General features: G+C 36.3%; 1 protein-coding gene and 2 pseudogenes across 1 annotated transcript; 2 read left to right on the forward strand and 1 right to left on the reverse strand.

Moving 5' to 3' along the window:
• Nucleotides 1–9,338: 9,338 nt before the first annotated feature.
• On the reverse strand, nt 9,339–10,068 carry LOC139884191 (cytosolic sulfotransferase 8-like; annotated as a pseudogene).
• A 717-nt stretch (nt 10,069–10,785) lies between these two features.
• On the forward strand, nt 10,786–11,367 carry LOC139884192 (uncharacterized). The gene has a single exon (XM_071868260.1). It carries the CDS (start codon nt 10,786–10,788, stop codon nt 11,365–11,367), a length of 582 nt encoding a protein of 193 aa, XP_071724361.1.
• Nucleotides 11,368–12,561: 1,194 nt separating this feature from the next.
• On the forward strand, nt 12,562–18,000 carry LOC139884194 (DNA replication licensing factor MCM2-like; annotated as a pseudogene).
• The last annotated feature ends 4,852 nt before the right edge of the window (nt 18,001–22,852 follow it).

Raw genomic sequence — 22,852 nt, forward strand, 5'->3', positions numbered from 1 at the left:
GATTTCTACGTTGAGTTGAATTTCGATTGTTACGTTAGATGTTATTACTTCTACGTCAAGATACGATTTTAATGTGTCAATTGATTTCGATTTAGACGATGGTTTTGAAGTAGCAAATACTATAGGATGTTCCTACACTAAAATTTACTACAAGAAAGTTTATTACAAAGTCCAATTACACATCTTGATCACTCAATTTACAATAGCCACATTACAGCCCCTTACAAGTATTTCCAATACATACCAAATACTACTTATCTCCTACTACATGTATTTCTTACAATTCCACAACACACCTGTACAATACACTACAACAGGCAACCACATTTCTTTAGCAGGTGTCTTCTAAGTCAACTGTAAACCTGAACAAGCAGCCTTCACTCTTTAACAAAATCCTACACCAAACAAAACAAACAAGTCAAGCCATTTTTCTACACACATGGGAAAGTCTACAATGTCAGAGAGAAAAGAATAGAGATTTCAAACCACAGCCGTAAACTTTTAAAATAATTATACATAACCAGTATGTAATTCTTTAGTCAAAGACATCTCACCCAAGTTAAAAACAAGTTATCCCTCTGTACAAATTCATTTTGTCCGGAGTTGGGTCACAGAAGCTTTACAAATTCAACTTTCAACAAGAAAATACTCAAATCAATTTCAAAATGTCAAAAAAAAGAAGCCTATCAAAAGTAGTTTGTTGAATCACCTGCTAGAGTTCTTAAATGATTTCAATAATTCAGTTCACCATGTTTTCTATAAATACAATACAAGTGTTCAAGATAATCATTCATACAATTTCAATCACGTTGAAAACTTTATAAGTACAAAGCAAATAAATTCTCAAAGTCTATGCAATCAAATTATTCTAGTCCAGAAATACAGGAAAATAATACCACAAAATCAATACGAAATCAAAAGCTAGTCTAAATAGAAAGCTTCGAGTCAACCGGAAGTTTACCTACGTCGGGAATCGAAACTCGACTTTTTGCTGACGATGGGGGCACCACCAAACGAACTCGAGCTTCTGTCAGTTTTCAGGTGAAGTTACGGAGACCTCTGATTGACTGTTTCTGACACCGAGGCACATAGACGAGGAAGCTGAACAACCCACGATGAAGAACAGAAAGGCTGCCATCGAGTCCAAGCTGAGTCGACTCGGTCCCGCCCGAGCTGACGCGAGTCGCATCGCTATCCACTGCGACGCCGAAGGAGAACACGGAGCAGAGACGTCGAAAGGGCCATTCGAGCCGAGAACTGTCGCCGCCATCACCGAGACTTCAAGGTGATTTTTTCGTCGTTTTACCTATCCAATCGAAGCGATGTTTATGTTAAAATGCTTAGAATTAACCTAGGAACAACATATTAAAAGATTAGAGCAATATAACAACTTTTTAAAAATAAAAAATCGAACCTTTGGAGCTCAGATCCGGCCAACGACAGTGATTTTGGACAAACCGACCCCATAATCGTAATCACCACGCAAAAACCTTTAAAACCATGTCGGAATTTCTCGAAAACGGCGATATAGGAGGGCGGCCCAGCCGCCGTCCACTGCCGCCGGTTTCTAGGAAATTCCGACGAGTCTAGAGTGAGAAGATGATAGGAGAGAGAGAGGAGAGACGGAGAGAAAAATGAATTGTGTCCGAACCGAAATCGAGTTTATATAGTCGATTTTCCGTCAAATGACTATTTTGCCCTCAACTCTTTAAAGTAATTACAAAAATACCTTCTGTCTCTGAAACAGTCAAAGAATAAGACTGTCTTTTCCATATACCGAACCTGTTTAAAGCCAGTCCGAACCTAATAAAATCATTTTTACTGATCCCGAACCTATCAAATTTTTACAGTTGGTACAATAAATTATTTTGATCACAAATATGTAAAAGTTGGATTTAATAGAGATCGGATTTATTTTATTTTGATTTTTGAGTTAATTAAAGTTAAAAGAAATTATTTAAATGTAATTGAGTGTTTTAAAAATTATTTAAAGTAATAATTCAGTCTAGAAAATTATGAAAAAATGATAGTATATTATTTGGAATATTATGTGAAAAAATGAAAATATTTAATTGAATAATTGAACTAAGGAAATTAATTATAGATTATAATAAAAGAAATGATTTTAAGATAAATATTAATATAGAATGAAATAGATAAATGTTTTAAAATTTAAATTAGAATTATTGCGACGAGTGTACGTGTAGAATTTAGTTCATGTAATTTTTTCCAATAAGCGTAAGTACGTATGATATTAATGGACGATATTTCGATAGGTCGATAATTTACAACGCTAATTGGACGGAACGAATCGAGGAGCTATTAAAGGTGAGTGTTACTTTCATTTTCTCTACGAACATATGTTGTTGCTTTACGAAATATATATATTACTATGCCATGATTTCCGATTATCTCACTGCTTTATTATTTATTCAAATGTATGGCATAGATATGAATTATAGTTTTAAAAACTGGAGAGAACCTTCATAAACCCTAAAGCAAAATTTTCTTTGCTTCGTAACGATTTAAAAGCAAGTTTTGCTTTACGATGAATGATTAATGAAAAGCAAGTTTTTGCTTTATTATATGTATTATACAAATGCGAACCTAATAAACAAATGTTTTGTTGATGATAGGATTCGATCGACTTTGTGGCGACCCAATCCGTGATGAGTACTAGGTCCTTGTGACCCCTTGCTTTGGTCTGATCAGATGGTACGACTCCTCTAGTATATCTAGCTGGAGTTTTATTTGCACCCTTTGCTGACGGGCCGACGGGCCGACGGTAGACTAGGATACTACAGTAGGTCGCTCCTATTGTCAATCATCCCGATGTTTTCACTGATGGGGTTCGACGATCTCTAAAGATGTTTTATGATGATTTCTGATGAGAAAATGATTTAAGATGTTTATGATCCAAACGTTTTACCTTAATAAATGTTTTAATCAAATGTTTTCAAAGTAAAACCTCACTAAGCATTATAGCTTACCCTTTCCGAAAAATATATGTCATTTCTCTCCAGGTTGAATTGGTGACTTGGAAGGTGAAGTTTAGCGGTAATCCTTGTTGTACGATATCGAATAAGGTGGGCTCCGCGGCATTAGGACTCCTTCTCGCTATTTATAAATATTATAATATTTCTAAATAATATGTACTATATTTTCCGTAAAAGACATTATTGTATAATTATGCGTGTGATCGACTTGATATTGGCTAAATTCGACTTGAGCTAATAAAATGTTATGATTTAAATAATGGATAATCGAATAAGTTAAGTTAACGAAACGAATAGTCGGCACCATTTTCGATCGGATGAGGTGGTTGGGAGTGGGGCCCACAAGTTGGTATCAGAGCATAAATTTACGTAGTCCTAGAGTAAATTGTGGTCTAAGTAAAGTATTCTAAAACGTCTATCTTTTCAAATTCCTTAGATATGCCGCCGAGAAGAGCCCAACGCCGAGTGCGTCGAGTGAACTAAATTCTTGCTCTGCCACTTGCTGGAAATGTTGTCCATGAGAATCAGCCTATGGAGGAGGTTGTAGGCGAGGCTGGAAGTGGAGTGCATGGAAACGAGAATCCGCCACAAGCTCCAGCGTCATTGCTCCAACTCCAGTTGATGCGTTAGGCGAGCTAATGAGGATGATGACTCAAAGGGCTAGGACTCCTATTGAGAAACTTTGTAGTATGGGAGCTGAGGAATTCACTGGAGATGAAGATCCAGACCAAGCTCATATCTGGTTCAGAGACATTGAACGGATATTGAAGATGATGAATGAGACTCCACAAGGTCTCTCCCTCCCTCCCCTCTCTATTCATATATATATATATATATATATCCTCACACTTTCTAATCGGAGCATATATAGGTCTACGTCTCACATGTCCGAACCATCTAATTCTACCCTCTCTTATCTTCTCATCCATAGGTGTAACTTTAAGGTCGCTCCTAATAGTCTCGTTTTGGACTTTATCTTTTAATGTAAGTCCACTCGACCATCTCAACATCCGCATCTCTGCAACCTTAACCTTGTGCTCTTGTTGTTTCTTTATCTGCCAATATTCACTTCCATAAAGAATAGCATGTCTCACTGTTGTTCTATAAAACTTTCCTTTGAGCCTACTTGAGATATGTCTATCACACAAGATACTAGTTGCTTTTCTCCATTTTGTGCATCCCGCTTGTATGCGATGAGTGACATCCTTGTCAATCTCTCCATCTTGTTGTAGGATAGATCCTAGAAAACGAAATCTATCACATCTAGGTACATCTGCTCCTCCCAACTGAATGGTACTAGACTGACCCCTTCCTTGTCCACTAAAATCGCAATGCATATACTCCGTCTTACTACGACTTAATCTGAAACCTTTTGACTCCAAGGTCTCCTTTCACAACTCTAACTTTGTATTTACTCCTTCTCTGCTCTCATCAATCAAGACGACATCATCCGCAAACAACATGCACCATGATATGTCGTCATGGATGTGTCGAGTCAATATATCCATCACTTCGTTCTCATATCATCCTATGAAATCGATCCAGTTTTTTTTTTCTGTTTTTTACTCGAGAAAATTTCAATGGGATCTTCTCTTAACAAACTATCGATTTGTTGATCGATCGATCGATGACAGAGCCATGGGCTACTTCTTCGATTACTTTCGCACTAGAAATGGCGACTCCCGTACCCATCTGAGTTCGTATCAATTCTTCTCCAATTTAAGCGCGATTTAAGTGTGATTTATGTTCGAAATTTGCTATTATTTGATTCAAATTCGATATTATCGTTCAATTTTGCAAGATTCTGGATGTTTTCATAAAGGTGCTCAATTAGTTTTCAGCCCAATTGTAAGCGTTTCATCTTCCTTACGGCCGTTGTGTTTTCAGCCTCAATTCCCGAGGTCTGCTTCTATATCGTTCATATATTATCATGAATAACTTTCTATATACTTGCTAATTGATTTTTATTGTTTTATCCTCTGTGAAGTGTGGTTGGTCTTGCATACTTTTAAATATAAGCATGTCGTTAACAATCTGGGTGCATTGATTAATCTTTTCACTTTTGAAAGATTTTACATGATACATATGAGGACAAGGTGTTTGTGAAAATGTCTTGAGAGAAAAAGCAGGGAAATAGGATTCACGAAACCAATGACGTGCGCAACACTATCATCTAAACGAGCCCTAACTAACCTAAATTAGTGAATGTGTTTGACTGGCGATAAGTTTAAACGAGACTGATATAGGTAATACATTTCTAGTCATGTACAACAGCACATAGCTTGTTGTGAGTTGGGCTTGTGGGCCAGATTTAAAGTATAACCCAACCAACTAACAGGCTACTTTTTACCTTCAAAATGCGGAGAGGAAATCAATACATAGAATTTCGATTTTTTTTTTCTCAAATTTATTGTATTGATGATTTATCACATATTTATTTTTCAGTGTTTTATTTTTCAAAATTTTATACTACTCAATAATTTTTTTGAAATATGTAAATACAATCTACCCATCCAAAGTTCGTTCTCCCAAAAATCGAACCCATAACTTCCCGTAAGAACAAACTCCTTAATCAATTGGGTCACGTCTTGATCGGCATACTACCGAGTAATTGTCAAGGAGACAAATATTGATATCATATAACATTCAACACAAAGTTAATAATTTCATCCATTACTATCATTATAATATGAGATACTCCACTTCAATATGTAAATATTCTCATAAAGAAAGATATCAAACATATTTTAGCCACTCTTTACTTATTATGGTCTTCTCTTTTTTAAAAATCTAAATTATTTTTGATCGTTTTTCACTGTCGCTTTTTCCAAAACCCCAAAATAATTTGTAACATATAGCTAGTTTCAAAAGATTTTGTCGTGCCGCTATCCTTTTCAAAACCCTAAAATCGTAGTATATAAACTCTCGTAGCTAGAAAAGAAAAGGCTTATACATCTCTACAAAAATTTAATCCCATCTTTACTTTCTCCCCGAATGTAGCTCGGCTAACTTCGTTTCACATTTTCACAACAATAATACTTATTAGCTAGAATTATCTTTATCAAATGATCATAATGGCACGTTATTGTATGGCTAGCCTTTTTTTTTAAAGGTACTATCGGATGAACGATTTACCAGAATTAATGATCAGTAAGTTTAGTCCCCATCTTCTCCATATCATATTTTTAATATATTGTTTTAATTATTTTTCCTTATGGTGTTTTTTCTTTAAATATTGGATGGATTTGCAGTGGAGGAATCAAAATAACCCGTGGAATGGAGGATACTATGGAAGGCAACATGAATATGGTGGCGGGTACGGATACATGATGCCACCCAGACAGGACCCGAGGAGTCACAAGTAGGAAATTCTTCATCCAACCAGTATAGAAATTGAAATCTTCATTGAAGATTCTTCAAGCATATGCTACAAAGAAATGAGAAAATCAATTACTTAATATTGAATATTCCTAATATATACTGTACAATTTTATCTTAAAAATGAATAATATACAAATAAATTGAATTATTACATTACTCCGTATTTTGGCAAATAGCCATAACCACATGCAGACTATCATATTTCTTTGCTATTGGGTCATAGTAATACTGGTCATCACCAAAAGAAAATTCAAACGCATTATACAAGTACCACTAAAATTATATCTATAAAACACTTAATCATCGAGTAATATATAATGTATAATAATTACCTTATACATTCTAGGATCGGCTTGAACGGTGCGCACCATCCGTTCCTCGCACACCCATCTTGGAAGCAGGCATGGCTAATGAGGATTGGTTGCATCATGAATCACCATTCGGAGAATATTTGGTCGGAATTTTCTTGCCAGGTACCTTGCTCGGATTCGTTGCAAAGTCATGAGAGTCGCCTGCATCTTTTCGAAATTTTTGGCATGAGCTTCATTTTCTTTATAAGACAAGGATAAAGTGTCATTATGTCAAACTGTGGATGACACGTACGTTTAGTCACCATTATGACGTGTTGCATATGTGGAGATGATTGGGACGACTTAACGGAATTTTGGTGACAAGTCAACGAGTTTTTAAGATAGGTATGACTTTGTTAGAAATTTAAATGTGGAGGCAAACCTAAACTTTGTTGGTAGATATAACATGAGGCCTCAATCTATACATGCCAATCATCCTTCATAGACAGAATTCCAGACATAGCTCTAGCCGAGGCAGCAACCATCATCCGGGGATTTCTCTTGCTCGGTCTACTACATTGAGAGGGTAATTTTCGAATCGGATGCCTTAAGCGTTATCAATGAAATTAATAGAAATGACACCTATTTTTTGTCATGCCAAGATATTGTCTGTAATATAAAACAATAATCACTAGGCTTTTACATATTGGGCTTTTATAATTACATCAAGAATCAAAATCGACTTTTAGAACGAATATGAGCTGTCGATTGTCTGCTTCTTTGTTTTCCGTTGCCGATTTGGATTAATTAGTAATACAAGCCTGTGTTTTCATAAAAAAAAAAAAAAAAAAAAAGAAATTGATCAAATCCTATTTTAGCAACCATTTTAATTTATGAAATGACTTACTCCTAGGAATGAAATGCATTTCTTAGAAAACAGAGAGCAATTAAGGCATCGTTCTGTTGGCACTCGCTTTTTATATATACATACTGAAAACTATAGTAAACACAACACTCACAAAATCAACTTTTTTTATTTGACCTAAAATCTAACCATAATTAAAGAACAGATCAGAATGATCAAAACAACTTGTGAAAAAGCTATTGACCTTCCGCAAACACCAATTTTGGTGCAGTGAACAAAGGAGATTTGATCCAAATAAATAGGATTACTTAATTTTCTGCCTTTGACCTCATAAATCTTCAAAAATTGACAGACGTCGACGTGAGCAGCCTTTGAAAATTTCGGACATTGACGTCCGCATATAAAAATTGCCTTTGGATAAACGGACCTTGACGTCATCAGCCTTCGAAAATGCCGGACGTTGGCGTCATCAGCCTTCGAAAATGATCCAATTGGCAGAAATGGAAAACAGTGAAGGCCAAATACAATTTGAAACCCTACGGTTTTACTTCTAAACAGTTTTATCAGTTGATTTTCTTGCTATTTACAATTCAAGCTTGGATTGTTTATATCCATGCCTTGTCTATCAAGAAAGTTGCTTGTAAGACAATTTTTCCAATATCCAGAGTTGCCTTTTCTGAAATATATATGTCAGTTCAATTAGAGTTCTTCTCAATAACACATATCCTATTCGAATCTTAATCTTGACTAATTAAGGAATTAAAACAAGTGGAACTAAACGCCAGTAGAGTTGTTCAGGAAGATCCAATTAAAATTAAATAACCAGATCACTCAAGGTCGATCCAATGAAATTATCTATCGTAGATATGGGTAGATTGCAGATTGCGATTCAGGTTTATTAAACTAAATAATTGATCTTTACAATTGGATGACCTCCAAACCATGAAAAAAATTAATGTTTGCTTTAGCTAATAGGATCTCTACTTCCTCTAGAAATATGTTTAGCCAGATAAGTAACTGGTAAGAATTTTGACAAATTTCAATACAGATATATCAAGTACTATATCACATGCTTCTCACAAGTTTTCCATTTTTGCCACGTAGGCCCTTGCATATAATTCTTGGGACTCATTCGTCCCCATCACCTGTTTTTCTAGGCTTGCGCAGATTTTTTTTTTCACAGAACATTTTAAATCTCATTTGTCCCATGATCTCCAGTTTGTGTCCATTCTACGACTTCCTCAAGAAAATGTCCATTTTGGTCCTTCAATTTTTTCTGTCTTACTCTGCTGTCCCCGGAGCTTGCATTTCTTCAATTTTTCTTAATCAATCACAGCCAGTTGTGACTTATTCTCCCTTCCAATGCTTCTGTACGTCCTCATCTCTTTCTTAAGGCTCTCCATTATTCTAGAATCAAATAAAACTATTTCCTTTTTCAAATTACCTCTCATGTCGTGCTATCAACAGAAGCAAAAGCATCCAATATCCTCAACTCAACAATTCAGAATTCTCAAAAAAATCAACTCCAGCAGAACACGCCTAAAATATGTTTCAGGTCTCTCAAAAAGAAATTCTCAAATTTGTCCCATATTAAACAAAATAACTAATCATAGGTTGCCGGTGGTATGTACTGAACTACTGATAGTACATTAAGAACTTTATTCGAAAATGTAAAACAATCTTTATTAAATAGATAACTTGTGGTACTCAACACACATTGAATACCTATTATTCTGATAAGCACGACAATACACACACACACCTCTTCTTTAAGATATAATGAGAGGGTACAGTGCAAGTCGAACCCTACAATGTCAAGCCAGTGCCCTTTACTTTCTGCTCCGTAATCTGATCAATGCGATCGCCCATCTCGATTGTAAGATAATTCTTCCAATCTCAAGTGGTTCCTTTTCTAAAAAATATAATTTATGTGGCCGAGGGCAATTCCAGTCTTATTCACCTCAATGTTACTAATGCTCTCAAAGCTACACAACTTTATGATCTCTTGTATCACACCATTTTCCTCTTCCTCCTGAGTGAAAGGTCGATCCAAGAAGTTAGCCAATTTCTTGACATGAAAAATGGTATTCTCTTTCATCTCTTCATATTTCAAGAATAATACTTTGTTTGGAGACTCTAAGCTTGCTTTCCAGTATCCTAACATATTTTCCCAATATGGTCCATATAGCGTGGTTCCTTTGCAAAACAAATCAAATGCTTCCTCTAATGACAAGGGTTGAAACCCCTCGTATCACAGTGCATTCAAGAAGTGCCATAACGACACAAACACATCTTTAGGATCTCTGCAAATATGGACAATCTTACATCCTGCTGAAATATCTATAATGCTTTGTGGCGACAAATTATAATGTATGTGAGAGGCGAAAATTCTAGGAGAAGGCAGGATTTCAGGGTCACCAATAGGGGGTGACCTAAAAAGCGTAAGTTCCAACATGGGAACTAAGTCATGAAGATTATGAGCGAGCAATGGATGAGATGAAAATTCAAATGGACAGACAATTAACCGTGATTTCATTAGCTAATTAAGACTTAGTTAAGTGTGCATTGTATAATCCACTTGATTTATGATTAAAGTTGATGAATTGCTTTCAATTGTTGGACTAAGCCAGAAAAATCTAAAGAATCATTACAGCTATGACTATTTTGATACTAAAAATATCAAGTGAGCAGCCAAAGTGGCTTGATATATATATATGCCTAATAACTCTACTTAAAAGGGACCTTAGTCACTCTAATCAGATTCAAATTTTATTCCGTACTTTCACAATCACAGATAAAATTTGAGATATGTGTATGCCTAATAGCTTTTGCTTTTAACAATATAACTTTAACTTTCACCATCCAAAGTTCTTCTAAAGTTTTTGATACAAACAAATCAACTCGAAGTGATTGCCTTTAGCCAATCAAATTCCGAAACGTGGATATGGTAAGAGGAGATTGCTGAGCTTGTAAGTTTTCATTTTCTGAAAAATTTAATAATCAGTCCCCCACTTTCATCCCACCCACAAAAGAAGGACAAAACCAAAAAGCAAAAAAAAGTACAAAAGTTAGGGGCTTTTGCTTTAAACTTTCTATATAAACCCATCAAAGTCACTCACATTACTTCATGCAAATCTGCCTTTCCTTGAATCTTTTTTCAAGCCTAAGATCCAATCAATTTCACTTCACTAAGCTTTCAATTTATACAAATCAAACGTCTTAATCTGTTATCATTTTTTTCAAAACACGAAAAATGAAGAACAATGCCTCTATTTTCTTGAAACAAATGGTTGCATTCTTGACTTCCATAGCTAAAGCCAAGACCATTGCAATTAAAAACAAGACAAATGCGGCCAAGGCTCGTCTCATAATGTTCTCTTTAGTGAGGAACAAGAAGCTTTACCTCGGCTCCTTCTCTAACAAGATTCACAATCTCCTTCGTCACGACAAGGAAAAAAACGAAGACGATGATGATGAAGAAGAAGATCAAAACAAGGAAATTGTTCTCTACAACGCCATGGCTAATGAATCTACGTCACCGCAATCAAATTTCATCCAAATGGGTTATTACAACGACGACGACTACGATGATAAGTATCCTGATTTAAGACATTGCCTGTTTGACGGAGAGGAGTTGGAAGAGTATGATGGTGATCCAGGAGGGTCAGTGATCGATATGGTGAAGAATTCGAAAGAGGAAGAGGAGAATTTCGTGTTGGAAGATGAGATTGACCATGTTGCTGGCTTGTTCATCAAGAAATTTCATAAACAGATTCGTATGCAGAAGCTTTTGTCTTTCAAGAGGTATCAAGAAATGCTCAATAGAGGTGCTTGATACACTTAAATTAACATCCATGTTGGTAAAAAATTTCCAAGGGTTTCGGCCGAGTCGCACCTTCAAATTAATCTTCCTTGTGACATTACGCACTGAAGTTTTCGGACTAGTTCAAAAAATTTTGTATCGACAATTTGCAATAATTCGATTTGTGTGATGCTTGTCATAGATTATTTTCTTCTTCTTGTTCTTCTGTTGGGATAAATTTATAGATGTAAAACATAATAACCTTAGCATGTTATAGCTAAATCTGATGAGGGTATGGAAGTTTTTTCCATAGATTTCTTTTGTTTAACTTTCTTTTCCGATATCTTGGGCTATAAGGTTCTAACTGCCTGTTTGCATCATCAAGTTTCTCCCGTAGAGGAAGCTTTTATATATATATATATATATAAGCTTGTAATCACTACGATGCATAAAAATATTTGTTTTGCCATTCTATAACTATCCAAAAATCAGATGTTTGAAAATGTGTTGCACTCTCTTATACTGTATAATGTTACATTAACTTTTTTCAGTATGCATAAGCATATATATAGTCCAGTAAGGTACTTAATCGAATCTTACTATAGAATTTATTTATGGCTTTATGCAAGTTTAGTATAGAGAAAACAAGTTTCAGTTATGCGAACATTTTTATCATTTTCATACTTGTATAAAATCGGATCGCCAAGAAATCGGCCAAAATTTGAAACTTTCGATGATGAATTTCCATTCATTATGTACAATGGTCGCTCACTGATGGATCAGTTTGAAAGTTGTCTAGCCATACAGTCAACACGGGCGACTAATGGTCGGCCATTGACTAAAAACTAGCAACGAGCAATTGACGATCAACGGCATCTACCACGGTAGGTAGGATTCTAGGAAGCAGTCTCCGATTATGGTTGATATATATTTTTCCCTTACAGGTGGAAGATATATGCAAAAGCCTTAAATTCTCTTGGGCCCAACAGGTTTTTGGGCCTCTGATCAGTCTACAAGCCTAGTATTATTTGGCGCGAAATGTTCCCGCCAAGAGTTAATTGAAGTTACACACGGTAGACTGACTACCCTAGTCATAAAATAATAAATTCGTTAAAATTATAAATTTTCTTGATTTCGACTTAAGGGAAATTATTATCGATTTTTTCGATCCGGACAATATTAATTTATTGAGATTCAACTGTACTACGCTCCGAGAGGAGCGAATCAATGGCGAGCGACAACAACGACAACAGCAATGAACCTGATTCGCCGTCGGTGGATGATACCTCCGCCAAATTCAACACAGATGAGCTTCCCCATCAGACCTCTGACTTCGATGACGAAGCCGCCGTCGACACTACAATCATCCGAGATGAGCCCGACGAGCCAGAAGAAGACGAAGAGGAAGGGGAGGATCTCTTCAACGACAATTTCTTGGACGATTATCGCGAAATGAATGAGCACGATCAGTACGAAGCTGCGGGATTGGATGACTCCGTTGAAGACGAAAGGAACGGGGATCAAGTCATGGAGGACCGTATTGCTGCTGAGAAGGAACTCGATGCCCGCGATGGGCGCTCATCTCGTCGCACCAAACTTCCTCAGCTTCTCCGTAACTAGGGTATTTCTCTACTTGCAATTCTTTTTTATTTCGTGATGAAATTTAGGCTTATTGTAATATGGAGTGCGTGCTGAAATTTAGAGATTTTGGTTTCACAGATACGGATGATGATAGTCATAGGCCATCAAAGAGATCTAGAGCTGATGGTCCGAGAAACAATTATGATGATATGGACACAGATGCCGATAACACTCAAAGTTCTCCTGGAAATGGTCATCCGAGAGGCGATGTGCCCATGAGTTCTACTGATGATTATCCATATGATGATGTATGTATTTTTCTTTTGGCGCTCCGGTTATTTAATTATTTCTTATCCTTTGCTCAATTGTATAATCGTCAATTTTGATATGTAGGATGACGACGACGACGATCAAGCCGAAATCGAGATTTATAGAATCCAAGGAACTTTGAGAGAGTGTGAGAGTGTATTCCGACCTAATTTGACAGATTAGTGCAGGTGTGCTAACGGTAGTAAGTTAACACAGTATAAAAAATACAGCGCAGAAAGTAAATAACACAGGTATGTTCACGCAGTTCGGATCACCTACTCTGCGGGGCCTAGCCCAGGGGTAAACGGTATTCCACTATTCTTGCAATAACAGGACAGTACACTGGTTACAACTCGTTCGTCTATAACCTACTTCCTATTTCACTAAGTGTACTCTTCGTTCTACCTAACACAGCCTAATCTACACAGACTAGGACTAACACAGTTGCCTTACCAAACGGGTAAGGACTTCTCGCAACCCTCTTTCAGATGTACGAGTGTCGGTTGCCTCACCAAGACGGGTAAGGACTTTCTCGCAGCCTCCTCACAGGTTACGAGCGCCACAGGTTCTTTGCACAGTAAAGAATAACTCTGAATAGTTGGATCAGTGCTCACAGTAATCACGCACACCGTGTAAACAGTTCACAGACACACAGGTCAAACAGATTGTGAACTGAATGGTGTAGAAAAATGTCTCTCTCTCTAGAAGTTATATGAACGAATTTGTAGCTCAAGAGATGTATTCAAGGTTGTAGAGATGCTGGTCTTTTATAGTAGAAATCTTGAATCCTTGGAGAATAAGTCTTCTTCTCAAATTAGGAACCAATTCCCTTTTAGTGTAGGAATTGTATCCTACAGAAATTCTCTTCCTCTTTGCTGTAGGTTTTAATTAAGACTCCTCCACCAAATTGGAAATCAAATTCTTCTTCAATTAGGAAATCAATTTCCTGTATTAAATCTGAAAATCAAATCCCTTCAGAATAGGAATTGTTTCCTATAAGAATCCTCCTTTTAATTTAATTCCTTTTTAGTTTAGGAATTAAATAAGTCTCCTTTATGGATTAGGAAATCCATATTTAAATCAAATCAAATCATATTACAATAAGGATTCTTCAAATTACTAGTTTTCACACGTGACTTGTGCTGTAAGAAAGAATCAAATCCTCTGCATAATGGTTTTGACGAAAATAGCCAACTTACACAAACTGCTGCAGACCTGTGTAAACAGGATCGGGTAACACGATTTCGCTTCACAGGCAGTTTGTTCCAACAGAGTGGGTTACTAGAGACGAAGTTCGCCGCTTCATTGCTAAGAAGTTTAAGGAATTCTTGCTTACTTATGTCAAACCAAGGAATGAACATTGGGATGTTGAATATGTGAGACTAGTTAATGAAATGGTGTCTGGTAAATTCTTCATCCATGCTTAAGATTGAGCTTGTGAAAGTGAACTTGTTTGATAAATTTACTGGAAATGCTAGACTTTATAGTCCACTCTTTGTAGTCTGATTCATTTAGGTTCATGTTTGCTGCTAACAGGTGTAGCCTAGAAATTGACTATAGACAGTTCATTAATACTCATCCCAACATTGCTATTTGGCTTGCTGATGCTCCCCAGTCTGTTCTTGAAGTTATGGAAGAAGTTGCAAAAAATGTCGTCTTTGATCTGCATCCTAACTATAAAAAAATCCATCAAAAGATTTATGTTCGTATTACCTACTTACCAGTTTATGATCAGATACGCAACATTAGGTAAGGGGAATATTAAATTTTAGGTAGATTTCCCTGATGCGTCTTTTCTCTAAGATTTAACATGACTCATTGTTCGTCAATATAACAGGCAGATTCATATGAGCACTATGATTCGTATCGGTGGAGTTGTGACAAGACGGTCTGGGGTTTTTCCCCAGCTGCAGCAAGTAAAGTATGATTGCAACAAGTGTGGGGAAATTTTGGGGCCCTTCTTTCAGAATTCTTATTCAGAAGTGAAGGTTGGCTCTTGCCCTGAATGCCAATCCAAAGGACCGTTTACCGTCAATGTCGAGCAGGTTAATCTCCATATCTTGTTGCTTGGTTGGGGATCTATCCATGTTTTCTTAGGCTGTCAGATTAAAACATATAGATAATCCGTGTTGTTATTTCAATTCATGTATCGCGACGTAGAAACATGCTGATTAATGCTGATATGCCTTTGTTGCAGACAATATACAGGAATTATCAGAAACTGACTCTTCAAGAGAGCCCTGGAATTGTGCCTGCTGGCCGACTTCCTAGATACAAAGAAGTGATACTGTTGAATAATCTGATTGACTGTGCCCGCCCTGGCGAAGAGATCGTAAGTTCCTTGTACTTCTTCTTTGTTTTCTATGCGAGTATTTTAACATTTATGTCTCATTTCTTTTTTTGAATTGTTGCATGAGGTAACTGGAGTTTACACAAACAACTTTGACCTTTCATTGAACACGAAGAATGGGTTTCCAGTTTTTGCCACTGTGGTTGAGGCAAACCACGTAACGAAGAAGTATGACCTGTTTTCTGCGTACAAACTCACTCAAGAAGACAAAGACGAAATCCAAAAGCTAGCCAAAGATCCTCGTATAGGAGAAAGGGTTTGTACCTGTGAATAATCTTCATCTCCCTGTATATAATCTTTTTGAAAAACCCGTTTCAGTTATATCAATTTCATTTGATTCTTCAGATTTTCAAGTCAATTGCCCCATCAATCTATGGTCACGAGGACATAAAAACTGCAATAGCTCTTGCCATGTTTGGAGGCCAAGAGAAGAATGTCGAGGGGAAACACAGATTAAGAGGTGACATAAATGTGCTTCTCCTAGGTGATCCAGGAACAGCGAAACCACAATTTCTCAAGTAAGAGCTACTTCTATCAGCATTCGAATAACAAGTTCTATAAAATTGAATGTCCATTTATTCGAGGTTTTATTTTCAGGTATGTTGAGAAGACTGGGCAGAGGGCTGTTTATACCACCGGTAAAGGAGCTTCTGCAATAGGGCTTACAGCAGCAGTACACAAGGACCCAGTCACCCGTGAGTGGACCCTTGAAGGAGGGGCTCTTGTTCTGGCTGACAGAGGAATTTGCCTGATTGATGAGTTTGACAAGATGAATGATCAAGACAGGTTAGTTAATGAATAGTTTCTTGTCTAGCTTCGTTTTAGTTCTCAGAACCATTTCCCTCCAATGGGGGAGCAACTAAGGAAGAACTGAACTTCGATGCCTGTTTGTTTCAGGGTGAGTATTCATGAGGCAATGGAGCAGCAAAGTATAAGTATATCCAAGGCAGGAATAGTTACTTCTCTCCAGGCACGGTGCTCTGTCATTGCTGCTGCAAATCCAATAGGAGGAAGGTATACTATTATTTGGAAAATTAGATTTAACTCAAGGCAAATGATTGTAGTCATGAAAGGGATTATGCCTGCTTTAAACGTAGAATCGATCTTCATACTGTTTTATGCTTTTTAGCTTAGCCGCCCTATTAATGCATATCTTCTTTTACATATATGTTGATTAGACGCTCATTTATGTTTCTGATCTGGATCTTTCTGGTTGCAGGTATGATTCTTCAAAAACGTTTTCACAAAATGTTGAGTTGACAGATCCCATCGTTTCTCGCTTTGATGTCCTTTGTGTTGTAAAGGTATGATGAGAAGATTTCGTTGTTTGTTTGTCCCTTTCTTCTTTTTTGTTTTTCTCGATATTGATTGGGAAGGAAACTACTCCATGCAGGATGTTGTTGATCCAGTTATAGATGAGATGCTAGCAGATTTTGTAGTTGATAGTCATTTTAAGTCGCAACCAAAAGGGGGAAACATGGATGGTATGATAAGTGAAAGTGAATTCGAAGATGATGATGATCCACAACCAAATCCTAGGCCTGTTGATCCAGAGATAATTCCTCAGGATATGCTAAAGAAATACATCACTTGCAAAATTAAATGTATTCCCCAAGTTTCATGATTCGGACATGAACAAGCTCACAGAAGTTTATGCTCAACTGCGGAGAGAATCTTCCGTAAGATCCGTCTTCATCTGTCATTGAACTTTTTTGTCAATTTTTGCGGTGTTTTTTATTTCTTGTTATTTCTATGTTTTGTGTAGTTTGGACAAGACGTTCCTATAGCAGTGCAGCACATAGAATATATGATATGGATGTCTGAGGCCCATGCCAGAATACATCTCAGACAGCATGTAACACAAGATGATGTAGAAATGGCAATTAAAGTGATGCTTGAATTATTCATATCAACACAAAAGTTTGGGTGCAGAAATCTCTACAAAAGGTAATAATAACCAGATACCATTCTTTTTGCTCATCTGATTCTGATATGTAAAATATAAGTGCTCAAAGAAATTTGCCTATGTTGCAGAGCTTTAGAAAGTATTTGATCTCTAAGAAAGACAACAATAGACTCCTACTCCATATTCTTCAAGAGATGGTAAAAATAATGCATTGCAGTTTGAGAAGATATTTAATCCAGGCTCATCATCCGAGCTTAGACAGATTGAGGTGAAAGCTGATGATTTTCTTAGCAAGGTAAACGCAACCATCTCTTGCGAACAAAACTTTTACATTAATTATTTTAGTATGAGTTTTGCAGTTTTGTTTGCGCTTGACCGTCTTGAGTTTCTTTTCTGTCCGTAGGCACATGAAAAGGAGATATACGATCTGAAGCCCTTCTTTACTTGCTCTGACTTCTCCGCAGCCGGTTTTGAATTGAATGAAGATCGTCAGATTATAAAGTTTCACCGTGCAATTTGATTATGAAACATTTAACTTGTATTTTTACGGAAAAATGTTGCCAACTTTCGACTTTTGTTTCTAATGTACCGTGTATTCTCTTCATAGTGCAATGTAGCCATGAAATATGATCAACTTGATCTATATTTATGTTGTTTCGTTCCTTCTCTGTAGTTGTAGCATACGTTTCATCATTGCAGTAGTACAAGGAACTGAAATTATCATATCTTTTTATTGAAAAGTGCCGCTAATCTTTATATTGGTTCTATTGCACTTCAAAGATTGAAGGAACTTGTGTGGAGTTCTTCAAGGTTCAAACACAACTCGTAAAAGGAATTATTGGATTACTATATACATAACTCATTTGTATATTGACCAGGAAAAATAACACTACATGTTATCAAAATTCAAAACCATGCCAACAGTTGAGATCTAGATCACCAAAAATCTTCACAAGAACAGTATCCATTCCTAAAAGATGAAAACGATTTGGATCCTTTATTATAATCTCTTGTTCTACTAAATTGGAAATAGCCTTTGCAGAATCATGACAACTCGGGCAAATGCGGAGGTTCTTAGTTATACTGATTTTACCCCCCGATCTCTCAAACTCATGAGCCCAAAAGAAAGTGCCAACATCTCACTATGACCAAATTTGATGCACTCCCTTTCTTAATCCACATCATGGAGGCAAAATTCTAAGTCAGGTTCACATCCTTTGTCTTCCGTTCTCTTGAGCAAGTGCTGCAATTCCTAATATATCCTATCCGATCTCGGATGAGACTCATCTCCTGCCCCAAACACATGAACTTTATTTCTGAACTCTATCCAACTATACGCTTTCTTAGGTTGTAAGCACATATTTCTAACTGTTTCTCTACATTTATCAGCCATATGACATTTTGCATGGTCAGCATACCAGTTTGACAAAAGTGTTGTAGAAAGTTTGGGTTTGACCCAACTTTGACCAAATATTTGGAAGGGACCCACTAGCTATAAAGTTCCGGAGATGGTCCGAACTTGTTCGTCGCCGTGAGGAGATGAGTTTCGTATATTCATAAGCCATATTTGGTGAAGATATGAATATGAAATAGCTAGCCGAAGTTGTTATGTCGAGAACCAAGTAAATTGTATTGGTTTGGGATGATTTTGGTCTAATTTGGTTCGGTTCAATTGCGAGACGGTTTCGCCGTATTAGTTGAGCAAAGATCACGTGTTTAATTTGTTTTGGATAAGATAAATTAGTTGCAAAACGTAACATGATTTATATCCCATGTGCATGTGACAATAAGCTGTTACGGTTGGATAATAACGGACGCACACTATTCGGAACTGAATTGAACTCTATTTCAAATTTTGAAGTAGTGGTCCACGTCCTATATATACGGCAGCTCTCCCACTTCTTTATTCATTCACTTTTCTCACGAAATTAATTTCACAAGAGCTGTTGTACCAACCTTAGTCTAGTCGAGTCAGAGAGTTTGGCGACAAAACGCTCCGCTCTTACTTTCATCACTAGCGCCGGTGTTCCGAAAGTATACTTCTTACCGTTGTATCCTGGGAGACGATTGCCATAGCGTTGTGCGTCGGGAGAACGCGGCAAATACGTCTTAAGGACAGCGTTTCAAAATCGTGCCTCGGTTTCGTGTCTCTATCCTTATTCTATTTATTTTGTTGTTTTCGTGTATTATTGTTGATTCATATGTTATATTGATTTGTTCTATGTTATTAATATTGTTTAATGTGGATTGTCATATGAATAAAATTCAGTAACAATATCATTCGTAATTGTTGTTTATTTTTTGCACATATACTTAAATTTATTCCAACAATCTTAAGACGTATTCAGTATACGTGTTTAGCTGTTCTTCATCGATCACAGGACTGTTGTTTAATCTGTTTTATTATTTCAAAATTACATGTTAGCTTTTAAAAAAATTGAAGTCTCAAATAATTAATTAATTGATTCTGTCATATAACTATTTGTTTGGAAACTGTGTATAATATGGCATAATTAATTTCTCGTGATTGCTAATTAATTGCTTTAGAAAATTGCTTACGTTTTAAATAAATTAATTATTTAGGTTTTTTTTTTCATTTTTTTTCACACGATAGTTAATTAGTGGTAATTGTAACTTTACTGAAATTTTCTCCCTATTGGTTATTGGTTCAGATATATGTTTTGTTTGTTGTTTCAATATCACACGTTTCTATACTGCTGATATATTGATGATATACTGATTGGCAAAAGTAACTATTTGGTCCCTCTTTCAAACGTTGTTGAACTACATCGTCCCTCCAAATATAAAATGAACTAAATCGTCCCTCAAACGTTAACTTTTGAACTATTTAGTCCCTCGACCGTCAGTGCCGTTAAATTTTGCTTACGTGTCAATTTTAGCCAATCAGAAAGCGACACGTGTACATGACGTGTTAAAATATTACACATAGACTTTCTTATCCTGGATTAAGTTATCCTGATTATAATCGAACCGGACCGAAATCAATCCGAAATTAAATCGAACCGAAAGCAAAGAATTCCTGAGTTAATTTTTAACTGTTAAAAATAACCAAACAAATACACTTGCACAGAATCTCTCTATCCCGTCCATGAACAGAGCTTTCAAAAATGGCGTTAACACCTTCACTGTCATCATCACCTCCCTTCATTCAATTCTCGGCTCACTCGTCCGTGCATGACCATCTGCTATTATGGCCTTCGGTTCAGATCTCATCCAAGAGCAGCAAAGGAGCTCTGGTGATGATAATCAACTCAGTACAACTGAATTTTGGTTTGGATTAATTTCTAAAGACAAATAACATGTTTTCTTCATAATGCATCCATAGAAAATACTTCTAAAGACAAATAACAGCCCAAACAAGCTAAATATTGTTCAACTATTCAGGTCATACAAATCAGAATCATTCATCCCAAGTAACTAGCAATTTCCTGTCAACACAATTTTCTAACATAACTTTGCTAGTAATACTTGAACCTGAATAGCTGAATGGCCTTTGGATTGATTTTGAGTCGACTTCAGGGCTGATGCACTTGATTTTTCGACTCAGAAAGTGATTCCAGGATGAGCTTGCATTTTGTCGAACAGTTGGCGTGCATTTCCTATTGTTGCTTGCCTTTGAAGATATTTGATTTTACTGCTTCCCTTCTTCAGCTGCTTGAAATAGAGAACCCAGGAATTTTTAATGCATTCTGCATTTTTTTAAAATAAACAAGATTCAAGGCTTGAGGAAATGAGGTTTGTTGCCGAGATTGGTACAAGAGAAGAGAAATAAGAGACTTGGCTTTGAAAGCAAGTAAAGATGAGAAACATTATATGCTAAGCTATTGTAAACTAATAAAACTGCTTCCTCATGCTCCAACTATCAGCCTTTAATCGAAATATATCTAGGATCAACATTAGGCTTAGTCGGACATTTTATCGAACATGTTGTATACATAGAACATAAACTTGAAAATCAAGTCAACTTGAAGCTCCTTCTACCACACTTAGAACACTTCTAAGTGACACAAAACCAACAGAAAACTATCTTTCTCTATAACCCAGAATGCAGAGATCAAAAGCAATTTTAGATTTTCTGGTTTGAGTGACACAGTATCTCTTAAAGCAGCTTGCTTTTAGTGTATATTGTGATTTTGTAAACATGGATTTAAAGGAGTGATATAAAACATGAACTAGCTAACACTTTATTGATCCTAAAACAGAAAAATAAAAAGGGAAATGCTTTGAGAGACTACATTTTTGCAACAATAAAGCTTCAATATTTTTATGGTAATCGGGTTTTTTTTATAATTTTTCCATTGTATATCATTCAACCATAGCTGTAAAGCTCCACTCATTCAGCCATAGGTGTAAAGGTCCATCTTAATTCGCATCCTTGGACTGATTATCATAGAATCGGATTCATTTACCGGCCGAGAAAGCGTCGTTGCACCGGGGATTGCTGACAAATCGTACTCGGAATCATCGTTGAACACGATCGAGGAAGAAGACGATTGTTGTGGAGGAGGGAGAAGGATTGGATCTTGAAATTGGTGGCCGGCGGTGGGGAGGAGGAGTTGAGGATCGACGGTGTTAGAGAGATGAGAGAGTTCAAGCTTCTGGGCAACATCAGCTGTTCAAGCTTAAGGAATTCTTTGCTTTCGGTTCGATTTAATTTCGGTTTGATTTCGGTCCGGTTCGATTATAACCAGGATAACTTAATCTGGATAAGAAAGTCTATGTGTAATATTTTAACACGTCATGTACACGTGTCGCTTTCTGATTGGCTAAAATTGACACGTAAGCAAAATTTAACGGCATTGACGGCCGAGGGACTAAATAGTTCAAAAATTAACGCTTGAGGGACGATTTAATTCATTTTATGTTTGGAGGGACGATGTAGTTCAACAACGTTTGAAAGAGGGACCAAATAGTTACTTTTGCCTATACTGATTTTGTTATACTGCTGTTAGTTCCGTAAATTACTCACGTTTGACTTTTCAAATTAAACTGTTACATGTATTTTATTATTTAAAATATAATTGTCTATTTTTTTTTTTTAATTAAATTGCATGAATTTAAGTACTGTTGCATGTATATATTTTGGATTCACTAATTAATTAATTGCATTTGTCATCTGTTTTAATTTGAATCATATACTACGGTTTGAATTTTCAACATCACATGATTAATTAATTGTTTCAAAGTCAGCCGAATACTTTCAATTTAATTTAATTCTATTTCGGTTTAAATTGTTGATTGATTTGTATCTGTCCGTGACTGTTTTGCTTATTGTTTCGGCTTACAAATATATATATATATATACTTGTTATATCTGTGTAAACATGGAAACTTATATCACTTGTTTCTGA

The sequence above is a fragment of the Rutidosis leptorrhynchoides genome, unplaced genomic scaffold, assembly GCF_046630445.1.
Source record: "Rutidosis leptorrhynchoides isolate AG116_Rl617_1_P2 unplaced genomic scaffold, CSIRO_AGI_Rlap_v1 contig518, whole genome shotgun sequence".
In the NCBI taxonomy this organism is placed as follows: Eukaryota; Viridiplantae; Streptophyta; class Magnoliopsida; order Asterales; family Asteraceae; genus Rutidosis; species Rutidosis leptorrhynchoides.

What these genes read in the sequence shown, in the direction of transcription:
- LOC139884192 (XM_071868260.1), top strand. Translation starts at nt 10,786, where the DNA reads ATGAAGAACAATGCCTCTATTTTCTTGAAACAAATGGTTGCATTCTTG.